At 41.7% G+C, this 26,151-nt stretch overlaps 1 protein-coding gene across 1 annotated transcript; it reads left to right on the forward strand.

Annotated features, from left to right (window-relative positions):
• Positions 1–625: 625 nt before the first annotated feature.
• SLC6A5 (solute carrier family 6 member 5) lies at positions 626–26,151 on the forward strand. Its single transcript, XM_086472210.1, has 13 exons — positions 626–734; positions 1,059–1,232; positions 2,190–2,331; positions 2,765–2,897; positions 5,002–5,136; positions 7,494–7,597; positions 7,785–7,909; positions 12,605–12,717; positions 12,998–13,129; positions 14,208–14,307; positions 20,009–20,109; positions 23,590–23,757; positions 25,996–26,151. The coding sequence occupies exons 1-13, from the start codon at positions 626–628 to the stop codon at positions 26,149–26,151; spliced, it is 1,692 nt and encodes a 563-aa protein (XP_086328336.1).

A 26,151-nucleotide genomic window follows, 5' to 3' on the forward strand; every position in this document is an offset into this window, starting at 1 on the left:
TGGGTGTTACTGTGTTCAACCTGCTGCAGCTGTAAGCCTTCTCCCTCTGCGCAGGACTATCAGCAGAGGGTGTTGGTGCTGTGAGCGTTGAAAACAGTCGTGTAGAGGCTGTAAGAGCTATTTTATGTTGAGAGAAAACTAGCGACTTTAAAGCAAAATCGATCTTTATAAAAATGGTGATTTTTTTTTTTTTTATATGTAAGAACTTATAAGTGGGAAGTGTTAAGATAGTCATTTAACAAGAATATTGTCTCAAGCAAATGCTGGAAACGCAGAAAGATGCTTCCCCCGCCGTCTCGTCGGGGCTCGGGGCACCGGGAATCGATAACAAATAGAAAATATGTAGGAGCTGCAGGTCTTGACTCCGTTGTCCCCAGCATCACGGGCAGAAGTGGCCCCGTTTCGGCCTGAGGAGAGCCCGTTCCCAGCCTGCAGCCGCCACGGGGGGTGCTGGGTGGAGGGCGCTGCCCCGCGGGGGCTCTCCGCACCGGGCCGCGGAGGGAGGCGAGCTCACCCCGGTGTGAGGAAGGCGCGGCCCCCCCCCACCTGTACGAGATGATTCAGGTTGTTCTCTCTTTCTCCCCCCTCCTCCCCCCCCCAAGGTGCGTTTCTCATCCCCTATTTGATGATGTTGGCTCTAGCCGGGATCCCCATTTTCTTCCTGGAAGTCTCCCTGGGGCAGTTTGCTAGTCAGGGGCCCGTGTCGGTCTGGAAAGCCATCCCCGCCTTGCAAGGTGAGCGGAGCAGGGGCCGGCCCGGTTTTGGGGAGCATGACCTGCACCCCCCTCTCTTGCATGGCTTAAGCACCGCCGTCTCCCTGCGCCCCTGCTCCGCAGCGCGTCCGCAGGCGCGCAGCCGCATGCTACGGGCTCTCCCGCTGGTGGCTCGGCAGCGTTAGCGCGCAATTTGCGCGGGCGGAGCCGTGTCTGGTGGGGGATGCGCTCTGTTCCTGCGCCAGGCGAAGCCGCTGCTCTGCAGCCGCCGGGTCCGGCTGCGGTCTGCTCCTCCGCCCGGGATTAATCGCCTCATTCCCCCTCTCTCCCTCTCTTTTCTCGCAGGCTGCGGCATTGCCATGCTGATCATCTCGGTTCTGATAGCCATATATTACAATATTATTCTGTGCTACACACTTTTCTACCTTTTTGCGTCCTTTGTACCTGTGCTACCTTGGGCTTCTTGTAACAACCCGTGGAACACGCCAGACTGTAAAGATAAAAACAAACTTTTGTTAGGTAAGTCGGGATAGCATATTTAAAAAAAAAAAAAAAAAGGTGTTTTTTTTTTTGTTTTTTTGTTTTTTGTTTTTTTTTTTTGTGGCCGTGATGAGTTTCCAGAGCTTTCTCCGGCTCAGCTGCGCCCCTGGGAGATGCCAGCGGAGACTGCGGATGCCGGGCGAAGTTCCTAGCACGGAGGAACTGCCGCTTCCCAAGCCACTTTGAAGTGATCTGCATCATATAGGCGCTTTCCCACCCTTTTATTGAACTTTTTCCACATCAAGGATAAGTGGGATTTTTTTACTATAATGCTAAAAAAACCCCTCAATTTTTTTTTTTTTTTTTTTTTTTTTTTTTTTTCCTCTCCTCTTCTCCCGGGTAAAAGCTCTGTGTAGGGGAGAAAGCACGGATGAAAATGCCATAGCTGGCGGCCTCTGATTTCTGGTAAAAACAAGCTCTTGGTCTTTAGCGAGGCTTATTTTTAACGAAAAAAACGAAAACCGTTTTTGCAAAGCGGCCCCAAAGGTGCAATGACGGGAGAAGGGGCAAAGCAAACCCAGCGAACGCCGCCTGCAAGAGCCGTCGGCGGGGGCTCTGCACCGGCACCGGGGCGCGGTTCCCCTCGGCCGCCTTGCCCCGGGGGCTGGGGACCGGCCGGTCTCCTCCCTGATCCCGGCCCGGGGCTCCACACCGGCCCCTGCCCTCGGGGGAGCCCCGAGAAAGGGGAGTGAGCGCTCCCGGGGCAGCAGTTCTCTCTCTTCCTGAGGCTCTTTTGATGCCCCAGAAACGTGGGTATTTTAAGACCTAAGTTCTCTCAGACCCTTATAGCTTCTGTAAGCAAGGTGTTCCAGAAATCTAACACAGAAAAGTTCAAGTGATGTGTGTGATCTAATGCTTTTTGCTGCAGTTTTACCCCCAAACTGGAAAAAAAAATCTAGACCAGTGTTTGTTTTTTTTTTCCTCTTTTCTTCCTAGATTCCTGCATTATTGGTGACCACCCAAAAATACAAATCAAGAACTCTACTTTCTGTATGAGTGCCTATCCAAACTTGACTATGGTCAACTTCACCAGTGAAGGAAACAAAACGTTTGTCAGTGGAAGTGAAGAATACTTCAAGTAAGATCTTTCTTTGTGTAGAGACATTATGTTAATCTTTCTCTAAAATCCACTGTAAGAGACAACAAATCACTGTTTGGAAGACTAGAAATATGATAGTTAAAGACGGCAAACTATACCCATTATTTATGCATAGGAATGATGAAAACTAGATTTCAAATGCTGGGTTGTTTGTGTCCCGTTCCTATGGTGCTTAGCACAGCTGGGGTGTTGGCCCATGCCTGACATTTTTATCTGCTACTGCAATGCAGATGAATAAAATAATACATGGCAAGAATCACTGGAACCTTCTAGAGAAACCTCTGAGAATGCTGAAGCAAAACAAAATACTGTAGGAATTTGCACTGAGTTACTGCCTGCAGTTGCTGTCATTATTTTTTTTCCTTTTTCTTTTTTGTTTCTTTTTTTTTTTTTTTTTAAATTTTTTTTCTAGGTACTTTGTATTGAAGATTTCAGCAGGGATTGAATATCCTGGTGAGATTAGATGGCCCTTGGCACTATCTCTTTTCCTAGCTTGGGTGATTGTATATGCCTCCCTTGCTAAAGGAATCAAGTCATCAGGAAAAGTAAGAAAATTATTTGTGATTGTACACTCGCAAGGAAGCAGTGTGCTGCTTTAAGGGAATCACACTCTTGGTTAAGGCAGGGAATTACTGGAAATTATTTTCAGTTCATGGCTAAGTATTAATGAAATACCTTTTTCCTCTGTGTTCTCCTGTCTAGCCAAAGCATAAAAAAAGTTAATTTTGGTTCAGCATTTGTTCCCTAATCTTCATTAAGTTTAAAATGATCCCTTGAGCTGTGCTCAGCAGTTGGATGGCAAAAGAGGTGCCTTCAGCAGCCTTCTCTATTCTGTGTGGTGTTCGTTAAAGTTCCGCGATCACCTCACATTTCACTGTAGTCAGGGAAATTGTGGTGTAAATTAAGATGTTAAGTAACATATTTTAAAATCAGAACCAAACTTAAATTGGTGAGTGTGAGCAGTGCCAGTGTGTATCCTCTTTTCCCAAGTATTTGCATGACACCTTTCTAAAAGGCCTCCCTGCAGTAACCCAGCTCCTTGCTCTAATTCTCTGACATCTCACGTGCCATTCCCTCCCTTGCCCCTCAGTTCTGCAGCCTTCTGCCATGCCTCCTGACTGGCCGCCGTGTCAAGAGGGAGCATGTCCTCTCTTTGGCAGGGAAGTACAGGCATACGAATCGGCCAGGCTGCTGTCTGAGTGGAGAAACGTGGCCTTTTCTTCAGCAGCAGTGCTGGTTTGGGTGGGCTTTTTTTTTTTTTTTTTTTGTGAAACCTGCAGGAATGCAAAATCTAAGACTTCTCCACCAACGCCACTGCGATTAACACACAGGTTAAAATGTTAGATGGTGACATAGCAAAAACCTGGCTTATTCACAAAGAGTAAGCTGAAAAGATTAAAAAGCTGGAGCAAAATAACTAGATATTTCCTGGGATAAAGAGAGTGGATATGCAGAGATAGCTATGAATTTTCTGGAGCTGAGCACAGGGTTTCTGATTCCAAGCCGTCCCTTTGCAGCTAGAAGCTGGCAACATCATTTGGGACGTAGCTTGGGAATTAGCAGAAAATCCCAAGACTCAGAGTGCCAGGGGAAAGTTGAGATTTTTTTTTTTTTCCCCCGCTACCTTAGTGTGATAGAAAAACTGTTTCATGAAGGGCCAGAGCCAAGAAACAGATGATGAACAGGAGAATAGCTTGGGTTTGGTTGTGGCAATAAGTATTTCTTTAAGTGAGTCTTAGTGGCCGAGAAAAATATTAACTCCTTGGTGTCAGGGATATTTGTACATAAATGAGTTCAGTATATTCACTGCACAAAATTTTGTCGAGGCAACTTCATAGAACACCTCTGAAAACAGCAAAAAGCAAGCTGGGAAAGCAGTTTCAAAAGTCACTTTAGCTCAGAGGATTCTGGTCCCTGTAAGATTCAGAGGTTAATGTGAAAAGGTTTTGAAATGCTTTTGGGTAGAGCGTACAGCTTAGCTGGCCATAATCTAGCCATTTTATTTGACCACAGAGAGAGCTCTGCTCTGTACTAGATAGTTATTAAGACATTAAACACACAACCTCTGTTGTGTATTTAGACATGATGATGATTAGGTCTGTCTGGATCCTTCCACTGACTTTGTTTTTCTGCATTGGGACCACAAATATTGTCACGGTGATATGTAATTATTAACAGGTACAAACAGCAATAACAATTTTTTAGGCTTAGATAATAGACAGAGAAATATACAGGGAAAAAAATCAGAAATTTATCGAATGGCATTGCTCATTTCATCTCCACTGAATTCCATTAGTTTACTCTTGGCAAGGATGAAAAGTGATATTGTCAATTAGCTGTAAATTCCTATTGCTCCTCTCCAGACTTTCTTCCCTGCTTTTTCTTCCCATCTCTGTCTAGAATCCCAACTCATACCTCTGTTGCTATTGATATTGTTCCTGCTTCCAGCAGCAAGAAGAGCTGTAAAATTTCAGATTTCCTGGGAAATAACCCCGTTGTCTTCCTAATTTATCCCCTGGCTACTGTCTCTGAGCCTGAGTAATTGCTTTCTTCAGGCAATAGCATAGCACTCATTTTTCCTCACCTTCTCTTCTTATGGATCCACATAATCCCTTTCAATAATCCTTTTTTTTCTCTTTGTCTGTCCAGGTGGTGTACTTTACAGCTACGTTCCCCTATGTAGTTCTCATCATCCTCCTTATAAGAGGAGTAACTCTACCTGGAGCTGGAGCTGGGATCTGGTACTTCATCACGCCAAAGTGGGAGAAGCTAATCGATGCCATGGTGGGCTTGTTATTGCACTTACAACTTTGCTAGGATGAATGTCATGCACATTTCTTAGTGTCTGTTGCAAGCATTTTCTATGTGCAGAGGCAGGATTGGCATCCGTGGAAACTACTTCTTCCTCTTGCGTGCAGTGTTGTTGCAATGGATGTTTCTTATTTGTGTGCACATAACTTTTTTTTTGGTGTTCATTATTATAGATATTGTTAGATATTAGATATATTCACATTTAATATTTCACCTGAATCTCTGAGTAGGTGCATTAGGAAAATAGGGAATTAAAAAGGAAGTGCAGATTTTCATACGCCGGTGTCTGTTGGATGCTGCCCTGACTTGAACAAGCACATGAAGCTTTTAACAGGTAACATAATAAACCTGTCTGCATTTCTTGAGGAATGCTCTGAATAGGTGTATTTTACTCATTGAGCAAAGAAATTGCTCTGAATAAAGCATCTGAAACACCAGCTTAAATAAAATCAAATTATACATTGGACACTGAAGATTCAGCTGGACAGGGGGCTGGGCCATCATGTCTAGACCATGCTTTTGCTGAGAAAGGTTGGACCGGGTGATCCTTGAGGTCCCTTCCACCTGGTATTCTGTCATACTATCATTCTGTGATACGTATCCTAATCTAACACCCCAACTCCTACCTCTGCATTGTGAGAAACAAGGCTACTTGCTTAGTAGGAACGGACAGAATAAAGGGATGTGGGACCTTTGCTCTTTAAGCACTGACTGTGTGAGGTGCAGCTTCAGCTCTGTTGCCTGACTCATGTTTTCAACTGATTTCTAAAAAGCTGTTTGTTGCCAATGAAGGCAATGAAACATGTTCCAAAAATACACATGGATTTTTGTCTGTGTAGGCATAAATCCACCCGCAGACCGTGTATTTGTCTGATGTGGTACATGAGCACAGTCTTAAGTGTCTTGAGACTGAACTGAAGCCTGAGCTGAGAGTTACAATTCAGACTCTTTTCTTTAGAAATTTAAGAGGGATTTTTAGCAACATCTCAGGAAATTTACTGGGGTTTTTTGTTTGCTTGTTTGTTTTTTTCCCTAAGAAATTTTTCCTCTATCAATATGGGTGTGATACCACACTGACAGATTGATAATTAAAGCCGAAAACAGTTTCCTGGCTGAATTATGCAGACCTGAATTTCCTTAATATCTCTGCAAATAGTGAGTGGTTTGATCCTTTGGTGACAGGAGTGTTAAATCTTTTGCAAATAATACAGAAATAAGTTTTGCATTAAATTTGAGCATTTTTGGATCCCACATTGTGCCATAAAGGAGGTGAGAACTGCCTTTTGCAAAACGGAGCTGTCTGAACATACTGTCTCTGCATAACCCTCAGTAAGTGTTTGATAATATTCACGCCAGTGTCTGTTTCCAGTTTTCTTTGCTGTGTAACACAAATTAATAGAGGTATATTACACTCAATTAGATGAAAGATTGACAACTTGCTGGCTAGTAACTTTTGAAGTAGCATTTAAGTAATATCTTCAGACTGGCTAGTGTGTGTACAGGTCCGCCTTCATGTCTGTGCACACATGTGTGTATCTACACTTCTGTGCTGTGGACTTGGGTGGAAAATCAGACTTCGTAGGAAAGCTTGTAAATAGAAACAGTAATGCTTTGGATATTTTGCAAGTCATAAGACCAGCTTCTCTGAAATTCCAGTCAACTGAGAAATGTTTTATCTAAACGCATTGAAGGCTTTGAAGAACTCTGTTACAGGACAAACAGAACTCTGTTGCAGGACAAACAATGCTGTTTGGTTTGGGTTTTTTTGAAGAGAGACTTGGCTGAGCATGTCTTTTCTTCTGATGGACCCTGGTGTGTAAATGGCCTTAACTTACGCTATGTTGTTTGATGTACACCTGAGGATGGAAATGTATCCTAATTTTAATGTAATCTCATTCATAAGTAGAACATTAACCAACACTGAGGTTCTTGCTTTTATCAAGAAGATAAAGTATTACTTAGGACCACTGCTGGATAGACCATTGGTACCCGATGCAGATTTTTCCTCTTGACTTGTATTTTCTTTGCTGAATGTTTTTGAACTGATACCTATCAAGCAATACAGTTTGACTATTTGTGCCTTCCACATACAGCAAAGGTGATACTGTTGTTTTATATGGGCTCAGCAAGAACAGTACTCCTTGTCAAACGGGCACTGTGTATTTCGGGGCTGGATTTTGCTTTTAAATATTCTATTGACATCCAGTGCTCTTAAGTTCATTTAAACTAACTTCTGTGTTAATCCCCTAACAGTAACATTTAATAGTGTTTTTGATCTTTCTAATACTCTTTCCTACAGCCGATGCTATTTCCTCTCCTGTCTATCTTAGGTTTGGAAGGATGCTGCCACTCAGATTTTCTTCTCCTTATCTGCAGCATGGGGAGGTCTAATTACTCTCTCTTCTTACAACAAATTCCATAATAATTGCTACAGGTATGTGAGAGTGAAATCCATTGGTCTTATTAGACAGATCTTGTCCAAAACCAGTAGTCTTCCAGCTTGGAGAAATCTGGTTTGAAAGATCCTCCTCTTTATTTTTTTTGTTTGTGTTTCTTTAATTTCCCTCCTCCCTTGTATGTATTACAACAAGGTGACGTGGCTTCTTGTGTTTTCTTTTCAGGGACACATTGATAGTCACATGTACCAACAGTGCCACAAGTATATTTGCAGGCTTTGTCATCTTCTCAGTTATTGGCTTCATGGCAAATGAGCTCAAAGTGAATATTGAAGCTGTGGCAGACCAAGGTAGGGTACACTGCCATTTCATCACTTAGGCACCTGGTGGCACCTTCAGCTCTGTTATTAGTGATGGATGACATTGACATCGGAGGTGGGAATAACAGCTTCAAACTGGAGTGAGTCAGTAAACCACTTGTAGGCGTTTCCGTGTGGGAGAAGGTACATGGGGAAGTCAAGATATTACTTGAAGCCTCCTTATCCTTTGTTTGATAAGAGAAAGAAGCAAGCTGAGACTCATTTCCAATCTTTATGTAAATGACTGAGGGGGAGTAGGGCAAGATGTCTCCTTCACATAGTTTAAGCGAACACTGGCCTTCTCATTTTTTTCTGTCACTGCCTTGTCAGGTCCTCCGAGGTAAAAGTTGTCCCTGATGGTGAGAATCTTGGATGAGAGAATGATGTGGGGAGCAGGAGGAATGTGGTGAGAGAGGAGTATTGAGCTTCTGAACTGTGGAGAGCAAGGAGCTGCCTCTATGGGGAAGTAAAAAATTCCCAAAGAATGAGTTGCAAGATCTTGGTAGTGAAGTGATGTGGTTACAAGCAGGGATCTGAAAGGTGTTAATTGTCTGAGCCGAATGTGAGTGAGAAGAGTGTGACTGATGGTAGAATTGCTGCTGTCATGTATGATTTGGTGTGAAGTAGTGGGAGATGGGAAAGGAGGAGCTTTTGGGTAAGATTCAGAGAAGTTCAGAGAGTTGTAAAAATCTGACAGGATTATAGAGGGATAATTGTTACCTTAGTCTAGTTCTATAGTTCCTGTGCTGTTCAGCACTTTGGCTCTGAACAAACCAATGCCCAGATCTTTAAGACCATTTTGAACTGTGTTAAAAAGATGAATTTGTAATAACTGTAATAACTTGTATACGTATTTATGATTCCTCCACCAGAGCTGTTTCTGTAAGTACATGAGGATTTTAAGCGTATTGTATTAGCTTTCAGCACAGATACAGTCATTTCCAAGCACCAAAGGAAAGTGATCAATAGCTTCTCCATGAGCCATGGGGATGGTTCCCCATGTTATCCACCCCTAAACCATGACAGCACAGAGCAAGAGGAGGCTCTGAATGGGAGAAGGACAGCAGAGTTTAAAGTGAATGTTGCATACTCGTGGATTCTATATATGATGTGTCTCACTGTCTGAATTAATGTGAAGACAGTGAATGTTTTTCTGACAGGATTGTTGCATTGGATAATTGAATGCCACCAGGTTCTACATGTAGCCTAGGATACCTGACTGACTGAGTATCATGAAATTGTAGCAGTGAGTTGACAATAGGGGATAGAAATCAAGGCAACCTTCCATAGTTTCTGTACAGTACTATTCATAGATCATTCTGGGCAAAGCAGAAATGAAAGTTAATCTGCATCTAATAATGTTGTGGGAACTAAACAGAAGACAGACAACATGAGCTGGAGACATAGAAATCCGGTAGCTGTAGGAATGAAAGCTGGTGAAGTATTCTTTATTTTATTTTCTTGAAAAATACCTTTTCTTGTAACTCCGATGTTTCAAACAGTTTGTTAAAAAACAGCTACCACAGGTGAAAAGAGGAGAGGAACAAGATCTTGCTGCTGGTTAAGAAGTAGAAAAGGCTCTTAATTTCCTTTTGCTTACTCCTTCTCTGTAAACTGAAACACAGACAATCCCACAGATTTCGCAGTACTTCTGACCTCAGAGATGCAAACAAAGGTGCCAGTTCACATTCAGTTTCTGCAGCCCCCTCTGTTGGTATGTGGCAGCCCAGCTGTTGAGGTGAGGGAAAGCTCAAGAGCTGCAGTTGGGTCACAGGGAGTTAGTCTGGGGCTTGCACCAGCCGACTCGTGGTGGGACGGGCTGCTAACCAGGCTGGGCATGCAGCGGGAGGGCCTGAGAGCAGAATTTCACAGGATGGTCAGCTGGCATACTGTCTGTTGACAGCAAGTACCAAGGGATACTGCCCTTGCAAGCTGATGTAATGTCAATTCAGTCTTCAGTTCCTCATCTCTTCTTTTTGGCCTGCCAGTCAGCTAAGTGGGGGCGGAAAAGTTTCATTCTTATCCCTATTTTCTGGCTGGATTAGACCACTGTGTTCAAAAAACTCCACGTGAGGCCAGGCATTTTAGGAGTTTCTACTCATCTTTTTATTTTAGACTTCACCTCCATCCTGAAACAATAAAACAAACAAAACCACCCACAAAATCTAAACCACATTGCACTCATCGAAATCCTTTGTAAGGAATGAAAGAAGCTGTGCTGAAGTGAAGCTGCAGTGGAAGCTCCAAAGAGGTGGACAGCGCGGGGTTGGAGAGACATAGCTGTTAGGGATGGTGGAGGAAACATCTTGTGTTCAGCTGGTTCATCTCCCTGGAGAAGGCATAATACTTAGTGCAGGGGATCACAAACCATTTTCCGTTGAGCACTTGTTGGTGGTCTTTGAGTGAGCAACTAGGCACAGGCTGGAGCTCTCTGTTCCCAGCTGTTTCAGCAGCTGTTCCAGGGGATGTGAAAAAAGCTGTCACAAGACAATCTTTTGTAGGGCTGTCAGTGTGTTGGTAAGAGCCCGTTTAGGCCATTTAAAAATATTTTGTGAGTGTCAGGCTTCACTGCTCTCCGTGGTAGGGGGAAACAAAACTTAGTCCCATAATAGAAGAGGATTGTGCAGTAAGAAGAGAGTGAAGATTAGGGGTAACTGCAGACTGAGCACACTGAATTAACAGAATTAAAAACAGACTCAGCGAGTGGGGAAAAGAGCCAGCCCTTGTCCCTGTCTACCATTTTTTAATTCTAAAGTTGTATTTCTTTTTGCAGTGAAGGAGAAAAAACCAAAAATGATGATGAAACGTAATCTCCTTTCAAGTTTTCAAAAAGTCAGATGAAATCATTACTGGTAATAGGTTGGGAGTTTTTTCTTTTTTCTTTTTTCCCCCTCCTAAAATATTAATCTGAAATGGATAGTATTTTTTCATTTAGAATATTCCTTTCAGGAAAAAACCCTCATGTACGTGATGAACAAATAAAATGCTTCTCATGGATGGAAAGACAGGACGATTTATTTTCATTCTACTCTCTCAGTCTGATTGAGAACACAGTGCAGTTGAAAAATTTTAGTAATTTAAAATGAAAGTTAAAGGTAATTTGACTTTTTTTTTTTGTTTCAACAGCTACAAAACCTTTCGAGTTTTCCTGGCTTTAACAGCCCTTTAGAAAGAGTTCATATCCCCCTAAACCTCTGAAGATGGAGAGAATGGGAGCCAGCCTTCTTGTGACTGTCTAACTGTGCCTGGATGCTCCCTGGCATGTGATATCTTGGAGAGTTATGAGGGGCCAAGATGGAGAAATGTGCACTTTCATATTCTATAATTAAACTTTTCCTAAAAGTGTGATTAATGGGGACTCATTATTCAGAGACTTAATTAAAACTTCTACACACAGGAAGCTAGTGCAAACATGCCCTTATCTCTAATAGTCAAGAAGAATTCTCTAACCAAGAGATGAAAGAACACGGTAGTTCCACATGCACCTTCCTATTCCAAAAAGCCATTTTTCTGCAGCACAATTTAAAGACAGCAGCACTTACTGAGTCATGTACAGTGTTATTTTTTTACCCTATTGTTAACTATCATATTTGCCCTTTGTTCAGAAGTATCCCCAAACATTTCACAAGTTGCTCGTGGAGATTATTTCACATGCTGCTGAAAGTATGTGGTTTTTTCAGTAAGTGAGAAAGTAGCAGTGCTCTCAAACAGAAACAGTGTGGGGAGCTTTAGGAAAAGGCATGCAATGATCCAGATTAGAAATGGCCAGGACAGAGTGAGTTTGGAGCCCTTCTTGTAGCATAGGTCATGCTGCCAACACCTCTTGGTTCTCTTTTGTATCTCGCTTGTCAGGAAACATCCTTCAGAGCATTTGAAGTGGGCACTCCTTTAGCTGGGATAAATAGAGAAGAAGTGCCATCTACTGTAATGCTACCACCACATTCCTGTAGCCTTTTCTCTCAGGCGAATCTAAGCATACTTGTAAAAATATTTTTTTCTTTACAGCCAACAAAAATTATAGCCAAAGATATCAAACCAACAAAGAAAGGAAAAATCCTGGTTAAGGCTTTAGAAGACCTCATCTCCTTATTTTTTCTGCTGTGTATTATTTCAGAATTTCTTGCTGTTTTTTTTAGATTCAAAGTGGTTATTTCCTTGCATCTGGTATCAGCTCTGTGCATTTGTTATGTTTTCTCCTGCTCATTTGACTGTGTGCTGATGAGTTAAAGAGGAGTATTTTCTTTTCCATTGGCCCTTGTAGTACTGAGGAGTGGACGATCGTTGTGCTGATCTAAGTCTGAGTTGTTAAGTGACAGGGACAGGACTCTGATCACAGAACAGGAAAGAAACACAGCTGCAGAACATGATTTTTGTTTGCCTTTTGTATTGGATCAGTGTATCAGTAAGGTGGTTAAATATATATCCTGCAGTGTGGAAAGCAGGAGTGTATGAGTGTTTTGAAACTTACACACAAAATAGCAATTAACCATGTGAAGATAAATTCTGCAATGGTTAAATCTTTCTGTACATAGGAGGACTGAATCGGATCTTTTTTTTACTTTTATCAAGTGAAGTAATATTGTATTAGACTTTGAGACATGAATCTTCACGTCTTCCTCTTTTCCATTCAGTCAACAATGTTAATGCGATGCCTGATATCACAGCCTTTATTTTTCTCATTTCTAGGTCCTGGAATTGCTTTTGTGGTTTACCCAGAAGCCTTAACTAGGCTTCCTCTCTCTCCGTTCTGGGCTATAATATTCTTTTTGATGCTTCTGACACTTGGATTAGATACTATGGTAAACTTTCTTTTTGTTTCCTATTCCTCTTGCTTTTTGTATTTATTTGTTTGGAGGACCATGAGATTAATCCTGATTTTCCATGTGGTTAGTGAACCACTTTCCAAAAAGAGAAGTGAAGTCAGGCCACCAATGCTGAAATCATTTGGGTGAAGCTTTGGCATTAACAGCTGAGCATTTAACACCTAGGATTCAGAATACTCTCTTACGTCCCATTATACCCAGTTGGACCACTTTGTGTACATTGCGTGTGAACCAATCCTTTTCCTTTGTCTTTCAGTTTGCCACTATTGAGACTATAGTGACCTCCGTTTCGGACGAGTTCCCCAAATACTTACGTACGCACAAGGCACTGTTCACTCTTGGGTGCTGCATCTCCTTTTTCATCATGGGATTTCCTATGATCACTCAGGTAATACTATTGGTTTTGAGCATCACTGTCTGTCCCCAATCCCCCTCTGGTGGCCGTTCTCCTCCTGTGCAAGTTGCAGAAGATTAAGCTCAATTCTGCCACATGTGCAGACACCAGGTGAGTCTGAAACCATTATTTTATTTTTTTTTTTTTTATGGATGCTCGGACTGAGATATACATAAAAGACTTTGCTGTTCAAATCTTTCTGAGAATCAGACTTTTAAAATTTTCCCTAGCCAAACATCTCCAAAGTAATAATGTAAATTAGGTATTCATTTAAGAAAAAGATGAGTTTGTATGTCGTATAAACATGCACACCAGTTTTGGGTGCCTTCCCTCCCAGATTAGACAGATATTGATAGTCTTGGCAAACGGTGGAGTTAATTAAGTTCTCATCTACCATTGACAGTCTTCAGTGCCTTTTGTCCACTAATTCCTCCAACATTATAAACTCTCAGCAGCTTCAAGAGGAGGTGTACAATATCTATCTTACTATTCTATTCATCCCTTTTCCCCCTTTTTCTTTCTTTCCCCTCACTGCATCACCTACCAGCCCAACAACAATTTTGCTGTTGTAAAGTCCTTCCTTCACTTGAATTATGCTGCTTAACCTCTACCCTGAAGGTAGGGCATTATATCCTTTCCAAAGAGAGGAACTGGATTCACTGTTACAGTATTCCTGGCTTCAATGGTGACTTCGCTTTTGACGTAATATTAAGTGGTTAGAACCACTGCTGGTGGAAGGTCTGGTCACAGTTCAGTCCTTAGTCTGAAAGGACTGAAACCAATGTCTTCCCAAGCTGTGTTAATTACCTGAGTCTGGTAATTAAGACCAGGGGTGAACACTTTGCTTTTCTCTTGTTGGATTTGGTATTCATTCAGCGAGAAGGAAGAAACCATAGCACAGCATGAGCCCGTGTCCAGTCAATGTTTGGATGTTCACTTGGGATGGAGAAGCTTGGGTCCTGCTCTTGTTCATTTTGCTTACTTTAGCACTAGTTAGAGTTGTGACATGTGTGAGGAGAAACACCAGCTATATGCCGCAAGTAATGGCTCTTTTATCCCTTTTTTTCTTTAGGGTGGAATGTATATGTTACAGCTCGTGGACACTTACGCAGCTTCTTATTCTCTTGTCATCATTGCCATCTTTGAGCTTGTTGGAGTTTCCTATATATATGGTAAGAAAAAATACTGTTATTGGACAGCCTGTATCAATGTAGCGTTTTAGCATATGGCAAAGTAGTTGGTAACGTGAAATTCTTACGGAAAGGAGCAACGATTTGTTTGTTGTTTTTTTTTTTTCTTTTAAAAAGCCTCAGAATTCCCTTATTTTGAAGAAAAGCATAATGGGATTTCATTACTATAGATTCCTTTAAATACATGTATTCACAAGACTTGCATAAAACCTAATGGCCTTTTCCCCTCCATAGCTTAAAGCCACTGCTTAGAGGTAAGTATAATAATAGACTGAGAGTTTAGTGACGCTTCTTCAGGGCCTCTTTCACACTCCAGCTGCTTTAGGGTCAGAGACTGCCTGAGCCAGAAATGGTATCTTTGCGTTTAACAACTTCTGAAGGATTTATTTTCCATGCACACCTCCAGCCTTCCCTTTAGCCCATCTATCTGTGACACAGGATCAAGACTATGCAGCTACTCAGACTGATTAATTATGCACAGCGGCAATATCAGTTATATCGATGCATGTTGACCTACATTAGATTATGAGGAAGATCCTCAGCTTGTGTAAGGCAGTGCCGTTACCTTGGTGCCACTGTAGCTACAGCAATTGATACCAGATGGTGATTTGCTCCCAGGCTTGTCCAGTACTTTCAGGAGACCGATTCTTCGAAACGTGTGATCTCAGATGGTTGTGGTAGGAAATGTGAAGATCTCCCTACATAACAGATGATTAATTTGTCTGCAGTGTGGTGCTGCCACTTAAGACTTGCCTTCAAAAGCAAAGGCAGATCTGAATGTCAGTGTTAAAGATGACAAAGATATGGCTGTTTCTGCTGTTGCTGTGGATAGGAACGAATTATATATTTTCTGTCAGCTGGACATAAATAATCCCGAGACGTTCTGTTGAACGTGTTTCTATAGCCACATGATCTTAGGCTCTAGCCTATGCACTGAATACTTAGATCTACCTACGTTGTGGGGTCCACTCTGTGATATAAACGCATTAAAAAATCATATGTAATTCAAAACATGCAGAATTTGGTGCTTTTGCTTGAGCATTGAATGTTATAGACAGGACAAGGAATCAGCCCTTCCTTGTTTTCTCTACTTTCACGTAAATAGAGAGGGGTATTTTATCTCCATTGACATCCAGTGAGCAAGCCTGAGTGTTGTAAGCGAAGTCAAATATGCTCTAGGAAATGCTACAGAATACAACGCAAAAAGTCGAAACACTGAGAGAAAAGTTGATTCAGACCCGTTATGTTTTGGTTGATCAGAATGCTTGTTGCTTTTTACGTCCCTGAAATGTAAGAACTTTAATTAGAGTTGCTTTAGAAGTGTAATCTCTGTGAGCAAAATGATATTGGTAACGGCTATCAGCTTTACATTCAACCAGTCTTCTCAAAGGGACTGAGTGTAATGCTTTGAGATATCTCCTGAAGTGGAGAGATGGATTTTGGGGATTATTTAGCAGAACTCCTGATTTGAAAATCAGTGCTGGCAAGTAGTGCCATTGCTCTGTGCTTCAGTTTCCATGAAGACATGCAAGGTTTGCCCATTCCCTCCCCCCAGTTACCACCAGATTTAGCATTTGCCTGTTCCTGTGGAAGTACCACCAGGTACGTGTCATCTGAGTCGTTAGTGTCTGGTTATCGTACTGACCAATTTCCCAGCTTTCCTAAAATCAATACAATTCTAGAAAAGGTGGTGAGTGGGAATTCTCAAGAAGAGTATAAGGCTTTGTTCATTTGGGTTTTTTTCTCTTCCTCTTCCTCTGTTTGCTGAGAGCATGCCTGAACAACGCTGTGCTAAAGCACTACATGTTGTCACTCTTCCTGGCCAGCAGTTCTCTACAGCTTCACCTGGCCTGTGCCAAAAATATTGCCCCCTTTAAAGCCATTGCCGTCAGTGTGCAAGACAAAAGTCCCTCGCTTGGAATATTTTTAAATAACCCCAAAACTACTTAAATCTGCAGAATTTCTTTGTTCTGTAGGTTTTTAAATAAGGATGAATGTAAATAGGGAGCAAATACTGGTTCTGTTCCTCCTCTGAACACTGTGTGGCAGAAGCACTACGGACCTGCCTTTGTGGAGCAACATTTCATTAGGCTTGTGAGCAAAATTGCTCTGGCTAGCACCTCCTTTACCCAACAAATTCAATGTGCCTTAAAACACTAACTTTTATGAAAAACATAAAATATAAAAAACAGAAATAATTATAGCACTGCAAAGGTAGGACTTGAATAAAGGAGAACTTTTTTTTTTTGTTACATGTTACTTTAATGTAATCAGACTTGGGAAATATCTGCCGATTACAAATCATTCTTCCCATGCTTTCTGTACCAACTGATTGTTAATCAACAGATGTTAGTAAAGCCTTTGATATAGACTATTTCAAAGGCTATTCCCTGGAATTAACCTTCTACTAAACGAAAGAGCTTCCATTCTTTTACATGAAGAAGGCAAGATTTAGTTTGCAATCATTATCTGCTTGACTAATGTATCGTAGCTGCTTCTACTGCATTAAAGCTCCTTTTCAAAGGACTGTTCATAGGAGAACAGCCTGTACGTTTGTGATTTGCATGTTGTAAATACAAGTGAAGATGCTGCTCTTGTTATATTCCTTCAAGCAGTGTTTAAAATTGGCATAATATATTTTCAAGCTCTGACAGTTGCTGTTTTACACTTCATTGACATCTTTCTCTGTATACTTGTACTCGTCATAGCAAGCAGGTTGGCACAATAGCGGCAGGTGCTTTTACGATGAAATAAATCCGTCTTTAGTTCTTGTTACATGTTCTGCTTGCTGAGCTTGTTGAGATTTTTAAATTAAAAAGAGGCACACTTGGTTATTTCCTTGCAATCACTTTTTTCTTCCTTAGAGTCAGTGCTACATGATCCAGTCAAATGCTGGTTTTTATTTCATATGCTGATATAGATATTTATTCTCCGGTCCTTTAACTTATGATGCATGATTGGTAACGAATAGCTTAGAGCTGTGGGTATTCATTTAATCATCAACATAATTCCCACTGTTACATTTTGTAATGTGAAGCTAAATGCAAAGATCCTCGTGCTCGAGCGAAATGCTGTTGGAGATGGAAAGATTGTCTGACCTTTGTTCGTGCTCCTCCTAGGTCTGTTTTTTGACAATCTGTTGTTGGGAAGGTTCATCCTCAGAGTGAGTGGTAACTGCTGCAGTGTATTTGCAGAAAGTGTTAGTAATTTTGGACATTTTACCTGAAGGAGAATATCAAAGTAGCTGCCTGTCTAGTTTTGCAGTCTGCTTTTTAATGGATTTTATATCTGCAGCACTTAGGAATACATCATCCTACTTTAGAGAGTGGAAATTGAGATATAGAGTATCATGTATCATTTATTTCCCAAAGTTATTCAGCAGGCCTGACTGATCTGAGAGGGAGACCAGATATACTAAGATTTAATCAGTGTTAACTAGAACATCCTTTGCATTTTTCTGTGGAACTTGACGAACCTATTTTCAGACTTTCACCGGGAATGAAATGAGTGCTGTGTAATGCCCCTATTTGTTTACATGCATTTGACTGCTGAACTGCCAACATTTAGAAGTGCCTTAAACTGTGAATATCCACTGACAATTCCAAGGAGGAACTACATTTTTTTTTTTAATTGGCGTTTCAAACAAATCCGTGCAGATTTGCTTGAGGCTTGCACGACTCTTGGACGCAGAAGCCCCTGGTAACTACCCAGTTAGGTTTGCCTCCTTTGCAGCAGCAAGTGTGGCTGGAGTAGAGACACTCGGACGAGCTTCAAACTTTGTGGAAAGTCCCTTCAGCCCATGCCTTGAGCTGCTGCAACTAGTTTAAAGCTAGTTTTGTTCCCACCACAGCGCGGTGCAGGGATGACCGCTGTGTGAGCATCTCCCGTGTAGCTCACTGCAGACGGTGCCCTGAACTGTAATAAGCAGGTAAATAAAACACAGGGGCCGATTGTTCAGTTGCAGCTAAGATATCCTTTCAGGTCCAGAACACAGTGATCCTGAGGTTTACAGCTGGTCCAGCTCTATTATAAAATAGAGGACATGATGAGTCAGACAGGTGCTGAAGTACGGTGATTCCAAGGGTTGTAAAAAATTATGTGTATTTTACAGAGAAAAGAGGAGGCTTTCTGAAAAAGAGTGTTTACTGTAGTCAGTGGGAAAGAGAAAAAGAGGGAGAGAAATTGCGGTTACAGAAGAAAAAGGTGACATCTGGATCCCCTTGGGTTAGTTTTCTAAGCTTATATCCACTGCAGGTTGTGCTTTTCCCCTCCCCTAAATACTGCTCTTGCAATACAATCTTTTGTTTACTTTCTCAATTTTTCTTCACTCTTTCTTATGGTAGCACCGTTTTTTAGCTTCCCTCTGCCATGCTATCTGCCTGAACTGGCTTAATCTGTGCTCACCCTCTGAGCTGGGCCTTTAAGGCTGCCCTGGCACCATCTAGCCCTGCTGCTTCCTTAGATGTGCATCAGAAGATGTTGAATATTGAGCCATTGCTATTTTTTACCTGCTGGGCCATCTTTTCTTAATTCTGGGAACAGTCAGGTGGATAGGTTTAGTTCTCTTTGATAGCAACAGAAAGGCTTCAAAATTAGCTGGATCAAGCCTGGGGATTATCCCTTCTTATATTCAGCAGCTGCAGTGGCTGGCTGTAAGGGCAATAAGAACATAAAGCAGTTTATCCTTTTTTTTTTTTTTTTTTTTACCTCAAGTATTTAATGCTGTAGAACAATGCTTTGTAAAATTTAAATGGCAGAGACGCTCACCTGCTTTATCAGATAAAATTGCCCCAAATTTGAACTGTTTGTATGACAGGTGAGCTCAGCCTTGGACCCCAGACTTTCATCTCCTTATCATTGTTAGAAAAGCTGGAACAAATTTCAATTTTGTTTTTATTACTTTTGGATAAACTACCAATAGCTGTAGTGACTAGGGGCCGTTTACCCAAACAGCTCTGCAGACCAAGGCTGAAAAGCAGACTGGCCTTTATCAGATGGCAATGGCAGCTGCTGGGCCAGCACGCCTTTTCCCGTCACATACCATGGCCAGGGAGATGGCTGCAGAGACGGCTGAAATACTGGTTTCCAGTCTTGTGAGCTCTATTAACTGGGGTGACTTTCTAGGCCTAACCAGTACAATAAGCTGAAGAATTAACATGTCAGTCGATCTCTTTGTTCGAACAACCTTGAATATAAATTACAATATTTGCAGATCCTCTCTAATAATTCTAAGTGTTGCTTGCGCATCAAATGAAAAATAACAGGACATTATCAGTTTCAATGCTAAGTGATACAGTCGTACCCAGTCACCCAGTAGGACTAGAGAGGCTCAGGTATTTATACTGAAACAGGTATACAGATAATAATAGAGTTCATCTTCACAGTGAAATACAACACACATACATGGAGCTGCAGCTAACCAGTGCATATTATTAGTGCTTCAACCCAAAACATACTGAACATACTAAATCTTTACGTAAAAGCTCAATTTTTGCTTTAATCCTTAGGAAGTAAATATTTTAGCAGAATGGTTCCCACCACAACAGTCTCATTTTTCACTATGTGGTTTTCAACCAACAAGTTTGTTTTTCCAATTAGACACCAGGGAGGCCACACGAGCTGTGTTGCAGATCGGAGCTGTTTTTTTTTCGCACCTAACTGCATTTGCATTTACCCTTTACAGGATTGCAGAGATTTTGTGAAGATATCGAGATGATGATTGGATTCCAGCCAAGTAAATTCTGGAGAGTCTGTTGGGCATTTGTGACCCCAACTATTTTAACAGTAAGCAAAATTTTTTAGAATCTTTTCTCCAAAGAGTTTTGTTGTTGTTTCTTCATCATTCATGATGTTTCTGAATGGCGGTAATGAGATCTCGCATGCAGATACCTAGAGACAAACATGTGTGTGTGCACGTGTGGTCTTGCACGTGTGTGTAGCAGGTAAAAGGGAGCATAAATATCGGTATTTTTGGTAGAGAGGGATGATGAGTCTCCACGTGCTGCTGTGGCAGCCTTTCCCTGTCTGTGCAAAATGGTGCTATGGCGTACCAGCGGTTTTGATTATTGTGTATGCGTGTGTGTGTGTAATACAGAGGTACGTATAGAGACACATAGAGAGGGAGAGGAAATTACATGACCCTCCTGTCCGTTCTCAGGTTGAGCTGGGGAAAAACCATTTTATTGAGTCGTAAACTAGTCCGAGAGAGAGTCTTTGGAAGGGCTTACGTGGAAAGCGAGGGACAAAGTTTTAGCTGCAAGGACGGAGGTGTCTGCGCAAAGGTGGCTGCAGTTACGTCCCCGGGCACAAACACAAACCCCTTCAGTTTCTCTGAAAGAGCAAAAGAAAAACAGAAACAAAAGAGAAAAGGAACTTCTGTCTCCAGGCGCTGCGGGTGAAGGAGCCCGGGCGGCGGAGCCAGCGGGGCTGCGGCCGCTCCGGCCCGGCCCCGGCCGCGCGGCTCAGCGCGGCGCTTCCCGCCGCACCGGCAGGTGGCGCTGCGCGACAGCGGGTGGCGGCGCGGCCCGGCGGGGCCTCGGCGCGGTTTGCTCCATGTCTGTGGGGCTCGCTCTTTTTTTTTCTTTTCTCCTTTTCTTTCCCCTTTCTTTTTTCTTTTCTCCTTTTTTCTTTCTTTTTTTTTTTTTTCTCTTCTCCTTTTTTTCTTCCTTTTTTCCTTTTTTTCTTCCTTTTTTCCTTTTTTTTTCCTTTTCTCCTTTTTTTTCCTTCCTTTTTTCTTTTCTCCTGTTTCCCCTCCCTTTTTTCCCCTCCCTTTTTTCCCCTCCCTTTTTTCCCCTCCCTTTTTTCCCCTCCCTTTTTTCCCCTCCCTTTTTTCCCCTCCCTTTTTTCCCCTCCCTTTTTTCCCCTCCCTTTTTTCCCCTCCCTTTTTTCCCCTCCCTTTTTTCCCCTCCCTTTTTTCCCCTCCCTTTTTTCCCCTCCCTTTTTTCCCCTCCCTTTTTTCCCCTCCCTTTTTTCCCCTCCCTTTTTTCCCCTCCCTTTTTTCCCCTCCCTTTTTTCCCCTCCCTTTTTTCCCCTCCCTTTTTTCCCCTCCCTTTTTTCCCCTCCCTTTTTTCCCCTCCCTTTTTTCCCCTCCCTTTTTTCCCCTCCCTTTTTTCCCCTCCCTTTTTTCCCCTCCCTTTTTTCCCCTCCCTTTTTTCCCCTCCCTTCCTTTTTTTTTTCTTTTCACCCCAAAACCTGGAATAATACTTTACTTAATTTAGATCTCCCTTTAATCTAAAAAACGGCACATTCTCAGTTTTACCATTGCTACACTTGTTTTTTCAAGTCCAAGAATCAAAATATAGTGACTATATCTACATTTACTATCTAGCTCTCTAACTCAAAGCTTCCTTTACATTTTAACCTAATTACGGACACAATCTTTAACTGTGTGTCATGTTTTGGCACAAGAATGAAACAATTCTTTTAGCCATTTCAAAAGCCTTTGACCTGACAAGCCAGTATAAAACAACTGAGCCTTCGTCCACCAGCATTTTATGTTTGAGAGAACATAGTTTGGCCTGAAATTCCTCAGGCCTGGACCATAGGTCTGGTAAGATTACCAGTGTTTGCATAGGGTTTTAAAAACGAATCATTTCACAGAAGTGCTAAATAGTTCATACAAGTATTCATGGATTTTTAGGTATAAGTTAAGAAAAGTTAATAGAATTTCTGAAAAGACAGACATTTCGAAGCAGTAAGTATGGTGTCAGCTGGATGAGGTGAAGAAGCGAAATGGTGACTCTATAGCGCTTTGCAGCCACTTCTTCCAGGGAAGTTGTGTTTTGGCTTACGTGCTGGGAAGTTCCTGTCAGTGCTGTTATTTAGCACAGTGTAAACATTGGTAAATCTTTTTATTTCTGGGGAAAAAAAAAGGCTGTGGGTAAAGGTAGTAACTTCTTTTCAGTATTGTTAATTCAGGAATGAGGGATTCTTTTTTTTTTCCTGAAAAGTGGAAAAGGTTTAGTTTTCACAGACAGGAATGCGTGTATGAAGGGACTAGTGAGTTTTGGTGCACTCAACAAAATCTTGAGTTGTGAGGAAAAGAAATTTTCTATAATAAGAACAATTTGTGCGTCATACAATGAAGATACTCCACTTCCCTGCATAGATTTTCTTTACTGATTGTCTTCACTGAAGTATAGTATTGCTGTGCATGAAAACCAGGAAGATCTATCTTACCTGTCCAATGGCAACTGTTGTTTGATTGTGTCAATATATAGGTATAATTTGCAAATCCCTTTTTAAAACTTTGAAGACACAGTCCAGTTTAATCTGTTGTATTAGCGTAACATAAATGGCAATATGTATTTTTCTCGTGAGGGCCTTGCTAAAAATGAAGGCATGTGCGTGTGGTTTTTTGTTGCTTTTTTTCTTCCAATGGGTGTTTTCAGGATGCTGTCTTGGACCTGTTACACTTCGAAAGGGAAATGTAATGCTTTTCTGCAAATTGCTCAGTTTCTTTACTGATCAGTCCTATACTCTTAGCTACTGACTGCCAGTAATCACAACCAGGGGTTAAGAAATTTTGTTGTCTCTTAAGCAGGGAAAATTTGGAAAGCAAATGAGGTCAGTTCAAACTTGCACGTTCTGTTGTTGTCCTCTCCAAATGTAATATTTAGTGAATTTATGGGAAGAAATAAATTGACACTGATCAGTCGTAATTCAATTTTTATGCAATGGAAACAGAGAGAGCAAAACCAAGCAATATGCTCTTTTCTGTTATTGCCTCTGCAAAGCTAATATTTGATACATTTGGATAGTCTAATATTAGACTTTCCACATCTCTGGAAATAAAACTGATCATTTTTATACGTGCCTTCACCCAGTTATACTGCTATAAATCTTCCGTGTGCAATTATTGCGAGAACAGTTATTTCCCAAAAGTTACTGAATTATGCACAAATGTAAGCAGATGTATTGCTATTCATACAGTAAGTGAAATGGAGTAACTTAGCATAATCACATTAGGTAAAACTGCCAATAGACCATGTAATAAAGCATGTTGCTCTAGGGGCAAGATTCTAATTTCAATTCTTCTGGCATAAAACCAGTGATTTTTGTGGGATTTTGCAAGATTTCCATGAAACTCATTAAATTCAGGCTCTGACCCGTTTATTACAGCTTGTGTGAGCGCCCTGCCTTAGGTGTGTGTACTTTTATCTGTATTTCACATAGAGCAACTCTGTGTGTGGATACCCACCATTTGTTGCATAGCAGGCTTGTTTTGCGTATTCAAACATATTTGTTTTCCCTCCTTGTTTCCAGTTTATTCTTTGCTTCAGTTTTTACCAGTGGGAACCGATGACTTACGGAGCTTACCACTATCCAGGCTGGTCCATGGTGCTTGGATGGCTGATGCTGGCCTGCTCAGTTATCTGGATCCCAGTTATGTTCGTGATAAAAATGCATCTAGCCCCAGGCAAATTTATCGAGGTAATTCTTCTGTCTTTTTGCTGCAAAAAAATACGGTCGCAGGAGACTGTCTGTTTTATTTTACATTGATTTTTGTGGTATTGAATGTCTAATAGTGCTAAGATTACTTTGTGGTAAGCTGGTTATTGTGTGGCAAAGAGATACTCAGCTGATTTAAAATGCAGACCTTCTATTCCCTGTTCCTCAACAAAATGCTCCTAAATTGTTAAGTGATTGCTTTTATGAGAACTAGAAGAAGTTACAAATTTCATGAGCCCCGGTATGGCGTTTCTGAGAGAAAGTTGTTCCAGCTTTGTTGGCCTTTTTGCAAAAGCAGCGTGTAGATGTAGGAAGCATCAACTGACGGCGTCTATCACCAGTCGGTGCTGGGAAATGTCAGCCGGGATGCGCTCCAGGAGGTTGTGCCACTTGGTGAAGCTCAGGAATAAGATATATGAAAAGACCTCATGCTCTACAGCTCAAACTACTCGTTATAAAACTTAGCTGTCAGTCTTTTTTTCCCCCTCTTCTTCATCTCATTATTTTTCTTGAATAAACTGATGCTCTCTGGCGCCTGGGATGAAAACATTTCCAGGTGGCACTTTATTTTTATGCTGCTTTTGTTTATTTTGCAAATCGGATTCCTGCCACTTCCCCCCCACCACTCCAGAAGTGTGGCAGTTCCCTTCTGCTCCCTGTCGCTGTGTCCTGGCCCTGCCTGCCACCCTGGCTGCCACCACCACCGCTCCCCGTCTGTTCCCATCCCACTGGCTCCTCGGCTCCTTGCAGGGCACTGTACAGCGGTCTTTCTCATGTCAGCATTTCTACCCTTCATTGCCTTCACCTTGTCTTCTGAAGAAGTTCAATGCTCTTATTTTTGGTCTTTGAGGCTTTTCTAGTTCTGCCTCCTCGCCACTGCATGCCGCTTGTGCTGCTCCCTCCTCGGGATGAGGAACAGACACTCACCTCCCCCTTTCATAGTCGCTTTTGCAGTTCAGCTCTCCTGCAAAACCCATCGGGGGTGTTATATGCCTCAAAAGTGAAAAGGAGAGAAAATGTACTAAAATAGAATAAACTTTTTGGTCTCTCAATATGTCACACTACACACGCCTAACGGAAAAGACCATGCTTTTCTGCCTCACATAGAGCAAAGGAGTTTAATATTGAGTGGTGGGACATCCTGGGGAGAACATCCAAGCACATGGTTGGCACTAGGCAACAAGGCCACTTGTCTAAAGGGCCATTCAGCCCTTGTGTTGAGCACGTTGGAGTGCATAGGTCAGGAGACAACTGCTCCTACTGGAGATGAGCTAATGTGAAATTAAACTTGTTCATCGTCTCATAAGTTTCTGTCATTGAGACAAATCGTTCTGCTGAAAATCTCCTAACTTATATGTGTAGTACTGGCATATGTATTGCCAAAAAAATAGGATGCTCTCATTACTTTTCCTGTAGTAGTGCACCCAAAGAAAGACCAAAAAGTTGGGTTTTTTTGAAGGGGCTTTTGCTGAAGTTATTTCAGCTATAGCCTGGTATTTCCTGAGTACGGAGTCTGCTGCACAAAATTATTATGGTTGGTTTGGGAGGTAAGAGTTGCAAACTGGTAATTAAGCAGAGATTAAAATAACTGATATAGAGGTCTGATTCACTTTATTAGGTAATAAACATGTAATTGTTCCCTCTTAAGTCATCAGAAATGCGTTTTCTTTCCTTTTTATCTGTAAATGCGCCAATCAGATTATATATTCAATGAAGAAATCAGTGGAAAGATTAGAAGATTTTTGTTGCTTGTCAGGTTAACATTCTCCTCTTTTTTTTTTTTTCTGCAGACAGAAATCAAACAATTTGTCATCTTGAAATTAAAATCTTTGTTCATTCATAGCAGTGTACTTCTTTCCGGTCGTTTGTATACTTTTGGGAAATATGCAAAACAGAAACCCAATTATTTTAATGCAGTTACCCACTGCTTAGACCATTTGGCTTAGTAATTGCGCACATGTCCTTCAGCAAGTGAGCCTCGCAATCCGTAGCAGTGGTTCTGAGCTCCCCTCATATGGTGTGGGGGAGAATGTATAATTAAAATCTGGGCACTTTATCCTCTATTAATCTTGCAAACTTTGTGAAAAACAAACACTGAGCAGTGGAGCATTGCAGGGCCATCATCAATAATCTTAAATGAGCCTACCCTCATTTCTTCTGCATTGTAACTCTGCTCCGTAACTTCACATGAGACTCTCTTTTCTCTCCCCCCCGTTGCAGCGACTCAAGTTGGTGTGCTCTCCACAGCCTGACTGGGGTCCGTTTTTGGCCAAGCACCGTGGTGAACGTTACATGAATATGATTGATCCACTGGGAACCTCTTCCCTGGGACTCAAACTGCCAGTGAAGGATATAGAACTGGGGACCCAATGCTAA

This window comes from Leptosomus discolor, chromosome 12 (assembly GCF_034619465.1).
Source record: "Leptosomus discolor isolate bLepDis1 chromosome 12, bLepDis1.hap2, whole genome shotgun sequence".
NCBI lineage: Eukaryota > Metazoa > Chordata > Aves > Leptosomiformes > Leptosomidae > Leptosomus > Leptosomus discolor.